The 17,273-nt window shown below is 35.3% G+C and overlaps 2 protein-coding genes and 1 pseudogene across 2 annotated transcripts in view; 1 reads left to right on the top strand and 2 right to left on the bottom strand.

The window, feature by feature from the left end:
• Positions 1-320: 320 nt before the first annotated feature.
• On the bottom strand, positions 321-1,579 carry LOC132903949 (uncharacterized; annotated as a pseudogene).
• A 4,426-nt stretch (positions 1,580-6,005) lies between these two features.
• Positions 6,006-17,273, bottom strand: part of LOC106133757 (potassium channel subfamily T member 2) — a 70,643-nt gene continuing 59,375 nt past the window's right edge. The window contains exons 16-22 of the mRNA XM_060953622.1: positions 15,352-15,702; positions 15,142-15,276; positions 14,823-14,934; positions 14,555-14,740; positions 14,125-14,334; positions 6,956-7,161; positions 6,006-6,878 (exon numbers count right to left, since the gene is read on the bottom strand). Of these exons, the coding sequence (XP_060809605.1) occupies positions 6,254-6,878; positions 6,956-7,161; positions 14,125-14,334; positions 14,555-14,740; positions 14,823-14,934; positions 15,142-15,276; positions 15,352-15,702 (1,825 nt within the window). The 3' untranslated portion in view covers positions 6,006-6,253. The remainder of the gene's footprint in view (positions 6,879-6,955; positions 7,162-14,124; positions 14,335-14,554; positions 14,741-14,822; positions 14,935-15,141; positions 15,277-15,351; positions 15,703-17,273) is intronic.
• Positions 8,198-10,577, top strand: LOC132903958 (uncharacterized). The gene is made up of 2 exons (XM_060953692.1): positions 8,198-8,243; positions 8,476-10,577. The coding sequence occupies exon 2, from the start codon at positions 8,814-8,816 to the stop codon at positions 10,575-10,577; it is 1,764 nt and encodes a 587-aa protein (XP_060809675.1). The 5' UTR covers positions 8,198-8,243; positions 8,476-8,813.

A 17,273-nucleotide genomic window follows, 5' to 3' on the forward strand; every position in this document is an offset into this window, starting at 1 on the left:
TGACACAAAAAAGTTACTTGTAAGCGTTTGCTGGACTAGTGCCGGTGTCGTTCATTACAGTTTTCTCAAATCTGGCCAGACGATTACGACAGACGTCTCTTGTCAGCAATTGCTGCTTCATGACAAAGCTATTAAAAACTGCACAACAGACGGCTACATATTGAAGGAGCTTCAATTCGAATGCCTAAGACATCAAGACATTGATAAAATAAATATATTAGTTTAATTACATATATATATATATATTAGGGTGTCCCAGGCTATAAGGGCGATTTTTTTTTTTGGGAATTTGGGTACGCATACCCTCAATTTTATTTCGATTTGACCCATAAGTCTTAAATATGAAGTATTATTGCAATCTGATAATAGTAACCCGTGCCGACTTAGCTTCAAAGTTTGAATCTGAAAGCTAGTATGGAGAAATAGGGAAGATAAGGGAGATTTAAGAACTTAATTTCAATTCAATAAATAAAACATAGTAACATCAGTAAATAGTAATAAGGGCTTTATTTTTCATATTTCCTTTTTAGAGTTTGCTTTTTACAGTCTGGATATATCTGCCTGTGTTCTTGTACGCAACGTAATAAAAATTGTTTCTGTTCCTCTTCGACAGTGATCAAGCCATGAAAGTCTTGCATCAACTTGACTGCTCTTTCGGCGGTATCGTTTACTGCTCTTAAGTTCTGTACCTTCATTTTAGCTTGTTGAAATGAAGCATTATTTGACCACAAAGAAGAAGACTCGTTGAGAAAGCTGTCGTCAAGTTTCAGCCGAGTGAATAAAGATTTGCTTTTGGCGGAAACGAAGTCTTCGAGTTTTTTTTCATAGAGTGGGCCACAGAGTTATTCTTTTGATGGCATGTACCGTTTCCCATGAGCTGATGGAATCGTTTTGGACAAGTTAGTAACCTAGATTAGTCTCTTGGTCTACACTATCATCAAAGAGAGACAAGATAGACACCTCGTCGGTCAAATACCACAAGTGCTGACAGAACTTCTGTAAAGCTGCCTTTGAGATACTTTTGTCAATTGCCTCGTAAGCCTTCATGGCTTTTAAAAAGCAGGTCCTGGTAAGGAGCATTCACTGCCAAAATACATTGCAGCCAGGGTTTGACGTAAGATGTGACGATGAATAGGCAGACGTCAAGGAGGGCTTCCTTTTCCTTCTTTGCGATTCTGAATTGCGAGCTTAGAAATGATATTTTTAGAGAGTAAATAGCTCTTGCCATCCACCTAGCTTGGTGCACGGCGCCTGGAGGCCGTATCTTAAATTTATTTTCTGTATCACCGCCAAGAAACTTTATTGAAAGCTCTATTAATTCGCGATAGTCGTCTCTAACAATATCTTTAGTTAACTCACTCCGGTAAAACTCTAGCAGTTCATTAATATTTGCATCACTCAGACAATGAAGCTTTTCTTTATGACTCTCTATTTTCTCAGAGTTTATGTTTTTCCAGTTTTCTTGGAATTTTTTGAACAATTGGATTTCAGGGCTCGTCGTAATTTGGTTGATTTTAGTTTCGAATACGCCTTTCAATACTAATTCGTATACATGATGGCGACATGCAAATATAAGCATTTCCCTGTCTTATTTCTATTTCAGGAGCATACAGGCGCCATTAATGCGACCTGTGTTTGAAGCAGTAGTATCACAGCACAGCATCTGCACTTTGTCTTCAAGATTCCAGTCTAAAAGAGCATTCCTAACAGCTTCTGCCTGTTCACGACCTGAAGAGTTGTCCTATTTAGGTACAGCAAGTAGTTGTTCTTTATTATCATATGTAATAAGTATCTGAAGACGTTCTTCTTTACATTTGCGTGAATCTAAAGCGGGCAACAGCTTCCCATCCCAGTGGACGGTTACAGTATCTGGTACCTTGTTCTGGAAATCAACTTTAATTGCTTCTGCGCGCTCTGTTCGCTTTTCCGTACGAACTCTTTGAATTGTTGACTTACTTATTAGAAATTCGTCAATATTATGCTCAAGAGCTTCAATTGTTGCTTGTATTATATAAACAGAATTCCTCATACTTATCTGACACCGATCTAATGCAGCAACCAATTTTGGAGTCATGAAACTTTTCCTTTCAGAAATATTAGACTCGGGTCGTGTGCTTTCAACGGATATAGGAATTATTTCTTGTGTACTGTTTTTTTCAGAATCAGATGATGAATCTTCTTGAGGAACATGAGATGAAGTTGAAGGCAACAGAGTTGAAAAGTGTTTAGCACGCCGTTTTTGCTCTTCAATGCTCCTAACTCGCGCCTTTTCTTCTTTTTCGGCCAGTTTTTTGTCTACTCCAACTAAGTGACCAGGCCGACCTGGCTCTCTCTGTCGCTGTAAGAAGATCCTATCTTCGTCAATCTTTATTAATTGAAGCGCATCGGCATGTGCAATATCAAATAAGTTGTCTAAGTTCGTAACAAAATCTTGTCGACGCTGCTGAAACACATTTTGCGTCTTTTTAGATTTTTTTTGTAAATCCCTCCAAACTTGGTATAAATTAACTAATTTCTTAACACAGTTAGGAAAACATTTAGTTGGAATACGTGCCTTTTCCCAATAAATAATGCACTCACGAATAGCTTGATTTGCACTTTCATTTACACTTAAATTCACTTCACGAATATTGTAGAATAGAACTGCGAGTATTTGTCCATTTGAGGGAAGTTTTGAACCAGTAATTTGATGTTTTACGTTCCCTATTAAGAAAATATCCTTTTTCGAACTGCGTAACTCCACCGACATCTTGGTTTAAAGAAAACAATGCGTTCACCCATAAAACAAACAAGTAATCACATGAATGTCGGTACGCTCGCTGCCGCGCGCCCAGTAAACAAGTACCCACATTTCCCGATGTAAGTCGGCACGGGTTGCCGTGGTTCTAAGTAGATGAAATTTTATATACGGTAGTTTTGACATCATTCGAACAAAATTAGAGGGTATGCGTTATAAAAAAACAACTTTGATTTTTTTGGGACACCCTAATATATATATATATATATTTGTTTTTTATATATATATTATATATATATAAAAAATAATAAATAATAAAAAATAAACTATTCTAAATTACAGGCTAAAAATATTATTTATTTATTTTTTTTATTTTAATTCACCCCTCGTATTCTTGATACTATGGTAAATATTCTCAAGCAACAAATTGCAGGAATATAAAAGAAAAAGATAACTATTTCACCACTGCGCGTCTCTAAGATAAAAGGGTAGATGTATAGACTTATCGCTGTCAAAATTCTTGAATAAATCCCCGGGTGGTATTACTTTAATGCGCAGCACATATTGGAGATAACTTATAGCTCCCATTCATTATTTTGCCCGCTTAAAGCTCACCACTTAATGCATCCAACTATTTTATCCTATGTGTATTTCTATCAACCAACGATTTTTTACCACACGCGTCAGGATGAACAAGTTAAGCAAAGGCTATAATACCAATTAATCATATCGTTGTAGGAAGAATTCGTTTAACCTTGACAAAACTAGACTATTCCGAAAAGTTAAGCCAAGTAACCTTAACAAAATCCTAAGGACTAATTTCGTCGAATATCGCACCGGGTACTCAAAACGGTACCTAGTTATAGTAAAGATACGATATGTAGGCTGGGAATTGTTCAATTTATGTACAAGGTCTGTAATATATAACGTAAATATTATCTCTGATCAATTTCTATACGCAACAGGACCCTACGTATAAAGCGGCTTTAAAATTTGCGCAAAAATTGCACAATAAATGGACAATATCTACATATATGTATCGCACGGTACTTGTACACAACAATTTTAAAATCATTTAGCACAATTCATGTTAAAAAATTTTACAACAACATCACACATATTACTTAAATTTTGGCCTCTAGGAAGGTTCCCATCAAGCAGGCAGCATTACCGCGCTGTATTGCAATGGCAAAACGCTGCGCAAGAGAGCTGCCCGCGCGAAGGTTACCTGTTGTCTCCCTCAGACGTTTGCCGAGAGCCTTGTGAAGCTCCCGCGCGCCCTTGCCCCAACGACCGAGTGTTTAGAAACCAAATGGTGCGAACTCATACTGGGAGCCGAGACAACTGTATTTGAACCGCTCTATTGGTTTTGAACCGCTCCTGGGCGTTCGCCGCCGCACCAGCCTGTTTAATGGTCACAAGGAGGTAGGACGCCGCCAGCGTATCTGCACAAGTGGCGTCCAAGACCAGCGCGCGACCCATCCGCCAGGGTATCAATGACATCCCGTCGGGGCGCTTGCCGTTGTTTCGCACGATCGGGGGCTCAAGGGCCACGGGGACCTCGGCGCTGACAAGCGCCCGTCTCAGGCTGTCATTGAGAGCAGCATGGCGGGATAGGCGGCCGGCACCCGAGGAGCAGGCAAGACCATGGTGACCAAGGCGATCTACAGGAACACAAGAGGCACAACTGTAGTCTACACAGACTTCAGCCCCGAATCTGAGACTGACGGCCATGCGAAGAGTTAGGAGATTGAGAAAAGTTCCTAAAGCAGGAAATGGATAGGAATGAAGGCCAATGTTCGGTCTGGCCCTATCCTCTGCTAAAGGAATTTTTTAAATAAATAAAAAAGTTTACCTCCATTGAAGCAGCTGACTTAGTGATCAGCTTAATTGTCGTCTTAAGCGATCATCACCTACTTGTCTATATTATATTGCACCAGGAGTGTGAGATATAGCGGGCGCTTTATTTTGTATACGGTCCCGTTAAAATTATCCGAGACTGGCAATACCCATAAATTATTAATTGCTTTCGTTATTTTCTAGTGCACTGGACACCGTTGTAAAAATGTACAAATGTAAGTTCATTAATGCAACGATTTCCTGCCATGGGCAAGAAATTTGAAGAAAGGGTCTACAAAGAAACTGTCTATCAACTATTAAAGAATAGTGTAATTAAATATGAATTGTTAACAATCGCCGTATTTTCTTAAATCCTGAACCACATAATGTATATTAGCTTTTGATAATTGCCTAGCTTTGACCAGCCGGCTTCGATCGCGTACATTTTCATTTATTGCAAATCACACAGAATTTTTTTTCGGCATAAATGATTTGTCTTCATTAGTATTCTGAAATTATAGAGATATGTCTATTTTCCTAGTGGCTTTTTACGATATCTATGGGAAAGAGCCGCTTTAATTAAAACCTAATTTATGCAATCGAGGATCAGAAAAGAGGTGAAGATGTAATCGGGTCTGATGCCAGGAGGAAATGAAATATGGCTTTAACTACAATGTATTTAACTTTCCTAAAGAAGAAGAATTTGGAGACGAGGATGTTAAAATGGTTAAGAAATATTTTTATTATTCGTGGTTTTTTAGTGTGTAAACATTTTGATGCCGTTTCATGTGTTATTGGGAGACATTCATATCACGAGAGATTCATCTCATATTTCTGCTAAATAAATATTTAATTCTTCTTTTTTTTCAAATTTTGAATACAACTATTTCTACGACGCTCAATTTAGTTCTTATTTTAAATATTCAATGTATGTACAAAAATTTTCAGCGTCTATTATATGTATTATATATGTATGTACTGATGTATTCTGTGTTACTTTATTATTCTTATGATTAAGTATATTTATCCGACGATCCGTTGTTGAATCGTCTTTTGTATAGGGATAGTAAAGTATAGTTAAAATAACGAATAATACAAAATTTTATTACACACATGGTATTTATTTTGAGTTCGATAGCACGTGAATTAAAAGTTGTCAACAAATCTACATTTTATGTGGAGAAATCTAGTTTAAATTCAATTTGATTGATATAATTTTAATATTCACTTGGTCTTTAAATTCTACAAAAGTACATTTCTAATAGCTGATTAAGTGTACATTTGTCTTATTTATGTATTTACATTTATTCTACCTATTTGAAATTATATTTACAATGTTGGACACAAACACATAGTACCTATTTATTTTTATATACATACAGCATAACACTGATTTCATTCTTATATAGTACTAGTTGATCCCGCTTAGATTACACAGCTTTTACGCAATACGTCTTTTCCACTAACAATGGAATGTCAATTTTGCGGTTCCAGAATGAATAGACACTACGTGCGCAGTATAGACACTACGATATTCTCCATTGTCGACAAAGGAAAATCCAAATGGGTCAAGTATATTTGAAAAGTTTATGTTACACCCATTTTCTGGTCTACACTATTCTAAGTCCACTTATTTCTGATCACGGAACTAAGACGTCGTCCCCACATTAGGTGGTATCATACAATAGTTCCTTGGAGATGTTGAGGGTCTGGAGTCGGTATTAATGATGGCAAATTTGAACTAGTGGATGCTGAAGGTAAAGCTGCTGCGACTTCTTGATAGCCACTAATAGGAATGCTCGGCCCTGGTAAACGATCAGACGGGCTCTCTTCGGGTGGTGTTACTTCCAATCCAATGCTGCCGTTTAGAGCTATTTTGAAAGCGTTGGCGTTTTGCTGTTGTAGTTGCTGCTGATGTAGCAATAAAGAATTAAAATGAGATATGCCTATTTCTTCTAAACTGCTTTTTCTACGCCGGGATGCAACACCGCTAAGTCCTTGCCTTAAAGAACTTGATCTTCGTAATAATATATCATCTACAACTCGAAGTGAGTTAGATCGTCCCCGAAAATCTGTTATAATAGTCGGACTATCGGGTAATGACAACGAGTTAGCTTTAGTAGTAGAGAGTGGAGGTGCCCGAGGTTGAGTGAAGCCAGTTCCTATACCAGACCCTCTTCTACTCGCGACACCTTGAGCTTGTATCAAGGCTTGCGAACAGAAGCTAATATTTGATTTTCTTCTACTGTTATGACGTTCAAAAGTTTTTTGTGCTGAGAATGGAGATGGACGAACGAGATATCTGTAACACAAATATTATTGTCATGATTTTTTTTAGGAATAAAAATGTATCTTGAATGATGAAAAGGAAGAACTTACATAATGTCGCCTTCTTGTAGATTTAAATCGCAACTGGGATTGATAATAACATATGACAGGCTGTTACGTTTCTCACTAACATCATCATAATCAATGCCAGTAAGATTTAATGATTCCATTCTTGATCGAACAAGATTAGCTATTTCAGCTCTTTCTATTTGCTGTGCATGGTTATCTCTTGCTTCATCAGCCAAACTTGCAGAATACTGTGAATGTGTTAATATTTAGTTTTCTTTGCATAAAAACAGACATTTCATAATGCTTTGAACAACAACATGTAAAGTATTTCAGTTTTAAGTTACATATTCGCGTTATTTAGTCTTATTTTCAATTCATGAGGATATTTCTCTGTATTTTACAGTATTAGTTATAAAGATAAACTGAAAACTGCATGCAAATACCAACCCTTCCGTTAAACAACTAGTAAGTGATTTTGTTACTTTATACAAAAGGTAAATATCTAGACTATGTATTGTATTCATAACCTTTTTAATTTTCAGTGACATTGGAAATTCTAATTTCAAGAATACCCATACTCACTGTACATAAAAGTGACGGCATTTTACGAGTATACATATTGTTGTTAAAGCTTATCAATTTGCAGTAACTACATGCATGATATGATTTGCTTATAGTGTTGTAGCATTGTAGCTAGTGAATTTGAAGAATAAACGAAAGTTCATGTTATCTTTTCTAAATTTGTTGCACATTCTAATTTAAAATACAAATTTTCTATGGCTATGCCTAAAACTAGAGGGTAAAGTGAAATCTATAAGACAAGATATGACGACAGATTTATTTTTCAATTTGGTGTCCTCTCCTGCTATATTTGTGTTTTCGTTTTACTTATATAATTGGGGCAAAATTTAAATAAACTTATGCTACATAAATATGTAAAATAATTAAAAGTATTATATGGTCAAAATGATAGATAAGTATTAAAATAAACGTGTCTAGTTATTGGAAAGATTCAACAAGATATCTACATAATCAGCATATTATAAACACAATTTTCAACGAACAAATTAAGTTTTACAATGTGCGTAACCTGAGTCTCGCGACCTAACAAGTTATAATAAGGTACCTGTGTCGAATATGGCCAGCCGAAAAATATGGCCACATCCTAATATTACAAATACGAAACATAGTTAGAATCTGATCGTTGCGCGCCATGTTGGTGGCCCAAGGTCGTATTTGAACGGCGCACCCGCAGGGCGCCCCACCCTCTCCACAGTCGCTCAACGGGCATCACAGTGGAAAGGTGCATCGCTGCTCTTAAAAATCGCAAGTAAGTTTTTTGCTATATTTCTTTAGTTTTTCGATTTAGTGCATATTTATTCACGTTGTCAGGTGGCACAGTTATCGTATTTCGATATTTTCTTTGTCATTTATGAAAGTATCCATGTGTTTTTGGTCAGAGTGAGGTTAAGCATAAAAATCCTATGACTGAAAATATATCCAGCAACTGGCCATATTGCATGTATGATTTTTTTCATTCTTAGTAACATTTTCTTTTTTAGATATGCCGCGATACAAAAGTAAAGGTATTCGGAGTAATTGGTCAGAAGATGACATGAAATGAGCAATTGCCGCTGTCAAACGTGGTGTGAAGATATACACGGCTGCCAAAAACTATAACATCCCAAGGCGCACGTTAAGACGTTATTTATTAGAGAAAAAGACTACGAAGTCTACTTTAGGCAGAAAGCCGCTTTTAAACGAAGCACAAGAGAGAGATTTGGCTTCCCGTATTATCCGTTTATGCCATGTGGGGTATCCGCTAACACAACGGGTACTACGCACTTGTGTCAAGACGTTTTGCATTCAAAACAATGTTTCAGTATCGAGTCGAGGCTTAATGGTTGGACGAGATTGGCTAAGAGGTTTTCTAAATCGACATAAAAATATCAGTAGAAGAAAATCTCAAAATCTGAACCCGGCACGCGCCGCAAAGCTGAATAAAGTCGTAGTTGCTGACTATTTTGCCAAATTAAAAAAGACTATGGAAGAAAACGACGTTTTGAATAAACCTGAGAGAATTTTCAATGTCGATGAGAAAGGCTGTCAGCTTAATTTACATAAAGCACCACAAGTTTTAGCGGAACGTGGAACAAAAAGAGTACACCTAGTGGCGCCGGAACATGGTGAAAATGTGACTGTAGTCTCATGTGGCAGCGCTTTAGGCCACGCTATCCCCCCAATGATTTTGTTCAAGGGCAAAAGAATGAAACCTGAATGGATTGATTCTTTACCTACAGGGTCAATAGCTCAAATGACTCCCAAAGGCAGTATGAATACTGAAACGTTCGTGAACTGGTTACACCACTTCGCCAAATTTAAACTATCAGGACCTTGTGTTCTTATCTTTGACGGTGCTAAATGCCATCTGGACTATACCATAGTTGAAGTTGCAGAGAAATTCAATATAAAACTTTTCTGTCTTCCCAGCAACACAACACATGAGCTGCAGCCGATGGACAAATCGGTTTTTCATTCGTATGAGTATTATTGGGATGAGGAGGTTCTGAGGTACTGGTCTATCAACCAGGATCGTAAAATAACGAAACAAAGATTTGGAATTATATTTTCAAAGGTGTGGGACAAGGCTGCAACGCCGGCAAATATCAGAGCTGGTTTCGAGGCTACTGGGATTTTTCCATTTGATCCGCAAAAGATTCCCGAAGAAGCGTATGCTCCAAGTATCCCAACATACGATCCCACAATAACTGAATCTAATACTGGACAAAACGAAAATGAAGATCCTAATGATATTACTGATTCAAGTGTTGACAGTGAAAGTATTTTAGCTTGTTCTCATCCTAATTTGAACATCAGCGGTGATCGTTACACTCCAGTTCAAAGTGGTCCCTCTGGCACCAATGCTAAATCACCAGTACGTGCCTTGTCACAAGACAATAATAACATAGCTACTGCACCTTCTTCACCTTCGAGAAATGATCAACTTAAGCTCTGTGAAAATATTCGTACTGAAGGTGACGATAGCGACGATGACGTCCCATTAGCAAGCTTGAAACAGAACAGCCAGAACATAGAAGCTGTAAAGGCAGTTTCGGATTTACTTAATGAATCATATGAATCTTTCAGTGCTATGTTAAAAACTCCGGTAAAGACAACATCTAGCCCAAAGACTGCTCCGAGGGCAAAAGCCATTAATAGTCTGGCTCAAGAACTAACGAAAGCAACTTTTGTACAAAAAAAATTGCCAGGTCCGTCCGGAGCAGCTTCTCAGAAAAGAAACACTTTGCCAGGGTCATCGAATAAAACTTCAAAAAAGAAGAAAAGTACATCAAAGTCATCCTCAGCTGCCTCTCAAAAAAAGAATGATATTCCTGGACCATCCAACATTACTTTACCAAAAAGAAAACAAGATCCTTCAAAAAGGAATAGAGCCTCATCAAACAAGATTCCTTCAAAACCGAAAAGTGGTAAAGGAAAAGCTAGAAAACTTGGTGAGTCTTGGTATTGCTTCGTTTGTGATCAAGATAGAGTTACTGACATGCGATCTTGTTTTAAATGTGGTTCCTATGTCCATGAAGAGTGCGTTGGTTTGTCTGCCGAAGATACAGAAAATTTTATATGTCCCCAATGTTATGATGATTAAAAACAAGATACTCAAGTATCTTTATTGATCGTTCAAGTATCTTTTGTGCATTGTCTAATGCACATGCATGTTGTCTCTAGATTTAAGTTATCACTCTTTAGAATTTATGTGATTTGAAGTTAATGTCTCACAGATTTAGTCTTCTATTGTTATTGTTATTGACAATTAAGTTGATCTCAGAGCAAGCCAATTTATCTAATTAATAAGACAAGTAATTCTTAAGTGTTTTGTTTTAATTTTTGTGAACTGAAGTCAGAGACTGATGTTAGAATAAGTTTAGATAGGTATTAAATGGATCTCAGGCTGAGCCAATACATTTAGCACAGAAATTTAAATATTGTTGTTTTTCGCTAGATTTGTCTTAAAATATTTTATAGAGAGTACTCGTACCTATACGATTTTTGATTATTAAACGTAAGATAATACATATCTGGACTGGTTTAATAAAAATACTTGAAATTTACAAATTATTTTATTTTATTTCATAACAAAATTATCCATACTGTAAATATGGCCACACCGTGGGCATATTTACATACACGGTCGGAAATATGGCCAATTTACCCCTTTTTAAAAAAATGAATATTATATAGAAATGATCAATAATTTAGCAATTTTTTTTCTATGTTATGAAAGCTAAATAGATAAGGTTTTTAGGAAAATATGCAAAGTCAGGCCTTTATCGCATAATCATTAAAAAAAATTACTCTAAACCTTAAGGTGGCCATATTCGACTCGGGTACCTTAATAGTTTTTATATAATAGTTTTAAATTTATATTTTTGCATGGTTTAACATTAAAGTTCTTGAGATAAAACATATGGCATTTTATAAATGATAACAATGCTACATTTGAAAAAATAAACCGGTTTATCCCACTAACCCCATTGAGTTGTAAGAGTTGATAACAAATTCATTGGGGGCTGAAACTGCACTCGACGCATGTAATAATGGTTCGTTCACTAGTGACCTTACCGCCGGCGTGCGTTCTCCGTAACAGCCGCCGAGGCAGCCCGCGGCCTCCCTGCGCCCGCACGCCGGGAATCCGCCGCCTTCTCCCTCGTCGTGCTGCAACTATTCGTGTCATAGTTTTGCCAACTCTCTCCTTGTATTCAATTTATTGACCATATGAACAACATCGCGATCTAACTACCATACATCGAGCTTGTTACCTTTTTTTTAAATACAATTTTGATATTTGGTCTTTAAAACACGGTAATTATTTGACAAATTCATATACTTATATGACCTAAATTATTAGAAATTCAAATATAATGTATGAGTTTTAGGCAAGCAGAGCATGAAATAAGCAAAGCAATTTGGATTTGTCTACTTCAGCTAACAGACTATTCAGCGTGAACTGTTGGATTCGTTGTTAATGAGAAAATTTTTAAACATGTAGCGCTATTTAGGAATATTTATATTGGTTTTTGTTGTTTGTTTTCTCGGGAAATCGAGAAGCATTTGGTCCACTTCTTTTAATAAAATATATACGAAATACTTTTTACTCAAAAGTAAGTTCGAGACTTGTGTTATGACTGCCACGAGATAGTTACACGACGATACTTTATTTTATAATAAATACTCAAGTAGATAAATCCAAGACCCAGGCTAACCAGAAAAAGTGTGTTTCTCATTGTGCCCTGGCCGGACCTATTGTGTCACAGACGGTCAAAGTAGCAGCGCTACAGAAGCTGTCGAAGTATTTATTGATTTATACCCATCAAATGTATTTATTGATGCGCTTACAAAAGATATTTCTTATGGGTTTAACTTTACCTATAATAAAAAGAAATCGCAATCAGAGGTAATGACGGGCCTGAGGTCACCAGCCTCCGTGGCAAGGTACTCGCGACGTTGTTTTCATTTTAATTTATCGCTGTCCCGTTTCACGTCATAATAAATAAATAAATAAATATAAATAATAATATATAAAAAATGTTTTCGCGCGATTAACATGGCGTCGCGCGTGCCATGCTACTGGTTGGGATTGCAACGGGGATGGACACGCGATTAAAAGAGAGTAGTGACTTAACTTGCACACATTCACAATTAATAGGTGGCAGGTTATTATTTATATACATGAGAATATCAGCCTTATTATCTCTTCGTACAATGTAAACAATTTTTTTAATAGCTGGTTAGTTCAATAACATAACAAGTATCGTAGTATAATCATTAGTTTAATAAGTATTATACGTTTATGCTAAATTTCTTCCTTTGATATATGAGTCTCGATTATCACCAGAGATCGGAATAGGTACATTGATTTTATGTACTTGCATCATGAATTACCATAGAAAGCATAACATGGATAAGACTTTTCCGGGATTCCATTTCAGTACTTACACTTACAGTAAACTACATTGTCCGCGGGTAACATAGGAAGGACTACAATTTACGTTAACGAAGTCGGGGGAAAACAGCTACCACTAATATATTCTTCATCCCACTTCCCGCAGTCCCGGAGGCATGTCCATATTAATATATAGGTACGTTTCAGTTCATTGACCCCAATTCAATCTACCTATTCCGATCTCTGATTATCACTTTAAAACATTAATATTGTATATTAAATCATTATGATCGCCATTAACATTGGACAGCATTGAAAAATCTTATTTATTTAAACTATTCGTAAAATATAAAGCCTATTGACTTGTAACCAGTAATAAAAGCATAGTCTAGCAGAAGTGTTGATCTTTATCTTTAGCCACTCCGCTGATTGTCAATTAGTTGTGTGATTGAACTTCGGTGGTCAACAAAAAGGCTATCTTTTGCCTGCGTCATTACAACATGTCTTCAGTCTTTGTGTAGGGTGAACTAATTTTGTTTGAATTTGGAACAGTAAGAACTACGTAATAAGTGAATTGTTAAATTATCAATTACCAAACTTCATTTCTCTTATACACTAAAAGAGCAATTTCTAAAACAGAACATGCAAAACACACACTAAAGAAATAACATAAAGGCGGGATTGCGATCATCGAGTTAAATATCAACAGATTAAGTATATCCCCAAAGAATATCTTTATAGTCTCCTATATTTCAGCTGCTGAGAAGTCAATGGAAGATCCAAATAATGTATACCTTCATGTTCGCGCAAAAGCAACAATATATCGTTAACCCGTTGGGCCATAGCAGTTTGCGGTAAATTATAAAATTAAAGCACGTGTGGTTTATAAGACAAACCATGTTTCGCGTGAAAAGTATATAAATTTAATAAATGCTAAAACTAATTACGAACACGTCACAGGTGTTAAGATCAAGATGTATACGTAAATATTATAAAAAAGAAAAAAGTGTAACGCTGACGCGGGTAAGGAAAGAGAAATATAGAAACAAAACCCGAAATACAGTCCAAAGATTCGATTAGAATACTTAACTAATATAGATGATTATGTATCGTCATTAAAATATCCAAGAAACCAAAAACAAAAATAAGTTTATTCATTAGCGATATAAACATTTAATTACTACTAAGTAGCGTGTATTTAGAAAAGGACTGTATTTAAGGAGAAATATATCAGAGAGTATATCCGACTCACCGATGCACGCGATGGTCGCATTCTCGCGAAGCGTGACCAAAACCATTTTGTTGGGGTCCGCGGCGACATACTCACGTGGTGATCGGCGTCGGCTAATGTCGTGTCTTGCGTGCGATATATCCCAATTGGGATTTCGCAAGTTGTTGAACACAATTTTTGGTAAAGCCGACCATATGTACGTATCCACATATCTTCTTTTGTAATTTTCATCTATAAAAGGATACCGTTTAAATACATCGAGGAAGATTATAAATATTTAACAATAACTTTATTAAACATATCATTCGCAATGAAAAATTTAATTGAAAAATGAAATCAGTCGCAGATAGAATTTTCAATGAAATAAATATTATTTCTATTTTACGATTTTCGCAAGCATTTTAGAATGAGAACGCAATGCATATTAAAGAAACAATGTAATTAAACTTACTGAAGTTAAAAACCCCGATCCTGGAGCCTGATCTACTCCTAATAACAAGCGTACAAATGTGATAACATAGTCTTTGACGAACGCTTGATACAATAAGGTATCCAACATTGATGCTGAGAACACTGATCCTGCTGCGAACGGTAGTCGGAACATATATGAGATGTGAGAGCCACGTTCTTTTTCACGCTGCGGTAAGAAATACTTATTAAATATAATTATTGTATTAAAAAAATATAAAATATTATAATGATGTTAGTACAGAAAAAACCTTTTCCATTTTGGACAGATGTAATGCATATTTGTCATGTGCTCTAAATTGCATGAATCGCATGTTCGATGATTGTGATAGCTCCGTTATAGATTTAATTGAAGGGAAGAATCTGTAAAAAAAAAGATATTTGTCAAGAAAAGTAGTTATTAAGCAACTAATAATGTTAAAATTTCGCACAAGCAGATATAAATATTCGTGATTATTTTTTTACAATCAAATTAAATCATTCGCGAATTAGATGAAAGTGACAATCGCTATTGCTATAAAAATAAAATAAAATACGAATTTTTTAAACACTAATAAACAAGGTTTTTACTTGAACATCGTTTGAACAGCAACAATCGTATTGCAATCAGCAAGGCTATCTTCTTCAGCGGAATTTGATAATTCTTTATTGACAACAACGACGTTTTCAGCTAGTGTTATTCCAGCTCGCAATAAATCATCGAGGCTGCAACATATTAAACAACTGTTAATTTTTCATACATATATTTCTCAGTATACATAAAATATGCTTTATACTAACCAATCAATTGATCCAAGCATCCAGTATACTAAAGGAAAATAGGATATAGCATCTAAAAAAGCTATATCCGGTCGACGCTCCAACAGCAAAATGATGGGATTCAGAGAAGTCTTGGATCTAAAGTGAGCCCTTAGCGGTATGATGAAATTGTATATCCCGTTTGATGCATAATCAGCAGCCAAAATAATAGTTTTATTTTGCCATTGATATTCTTTGGCGTTTCTGTATGCGCAATGTTCGCAAACTTGTGCTAGTTGCAAACAACATAATGGTTTCTTCTCCTTCAGTAGATAACATAAAGTTGGGCTAACACCAATAAAAGGTGACACTGGAGGAAATCCTTTGACAATCCTGCAACATCTCATTCTGTTTATGTTATTTTAATAAGCAAATCTAATAATATTTAAATTAGGACAATAATAAAAATGACTTAAACACGAGGACAGTAAGATAAAAATAAAACACTAATCGGGCTTGTGAAAAAAATATATACCGAGTGCTATTTAAGTAAATACGTATCTAACATTCAACATCAAATTCACGAAATTTACATGCTTTGCAATATAGGGGCATGTGCTAAGGACATTTGGATAGGCCCACGTCATTCAGTATAAAAAGAAATAGGATAAGGCTTTGAATATGTTCAATGTTTTTCCTTTTGTAAAAATTTACAAAGGTCTTCTTAAAACCTCACATATTAGAGATAAATATATTATCTAAATGACGAGTCATAGACCATTTCACAGCAGGATACCTTTATAAAGCAGCACCATAAAGGTGGTTTCGATAGGTACACGAAATTAATGATCATAAAGATTATGTAAAACTAATTGAATGAGTGCTAATTTTAAGTGGTAGTGCATCTGTGTGTACCTATGCAAAAACGATTTGATAGTATTTTAGTAGATATTGGACATTTTGTTTATAAGCCCCAATGTAGTAAAAAGCGTGTTTGTTGTGGATTACCTAGAGAATTTCAAATGATGAAGCTTTTCTGAATAAACATGAAAATTTAGAAGCTAAGTGATAATTCTTTATATATTCGTGGTAGTAAAGTTATAAGTACTTTGAACATAATTGCCAAGTCAGCAAGGTTTGTTTCTTACTAGTTGAATTAATCAGTAGTAATGCAATCTGTCAGTGATTTTAACATTGTCCACGTTACAAAATTTTCAACTCCAAACACAATTTAAAATTCAATACAATATCAATACGGGACTTTTCAAACATCACTTAATTATTGTCATATCTTTTGGTTTCTCAACATTGGTTGACGTCGAAAATTTACTTAAAACTATGTTTACTGCCGCTTCCAAAGAGTCAATGCAAAAGAAGCGGTAATTTAATGGTTTTACGAAAATATAATTTTTTTTGTCTTAATACGTATAAATGTCTTAATAACAAAAAGGGCCCATAATCTGCTGAAATGATTATCTGGAACCTTATAATTAATAACAATACACACACAGGACAGTGTAAATATTATTTGGATTTACTGTGATTAAAGAAAATGAAACGTATTAAGAAACAATATTTCCTTTTTGACATTTTCACAAAAGGCTTTATCATTTTTCAAATAAGTCTCGGTTGTATGAAACTAATTTTCTTAACAATCAGAGGTAGATTTTCTTCTTCTTAAGTTTTATTTAAATTGATTATGAGTATGTTTACATATACACTACACATAGGTACAATTAGGTATAGAATTTTAATAATTGTCAAAGCGATTATTTTGTGATGTTCATTTTTTTTTGTTAATAATGAATGACATATCTTCTCTCAAACCAAGCAAAAGGTTAAAACAATTCAACAAATAATTAAAATACTTAATTACAATCCTTCCCAACCCATAATAAAATATAATTACAGCTATCTAGATGAGATTTTATTCCTTCTTTTTCTTTATTTATTCTTTATTCCTT

Source organism: Amyelois transitella, chromosome Z (genome assembly GCF_032362555.1).
Source record: "Amyelois transitella isolate CPQ chromosome Z, ilAmyTran1.1, whole genome shotgun sequence".
NCBI classification, from domain to species: domain Eukaryota; kingdom Metazoa; phylum Arthropoda; class Insecta; order Lepidoptera; family Pyralidae; genus Amyelois; species Amyelois transitella.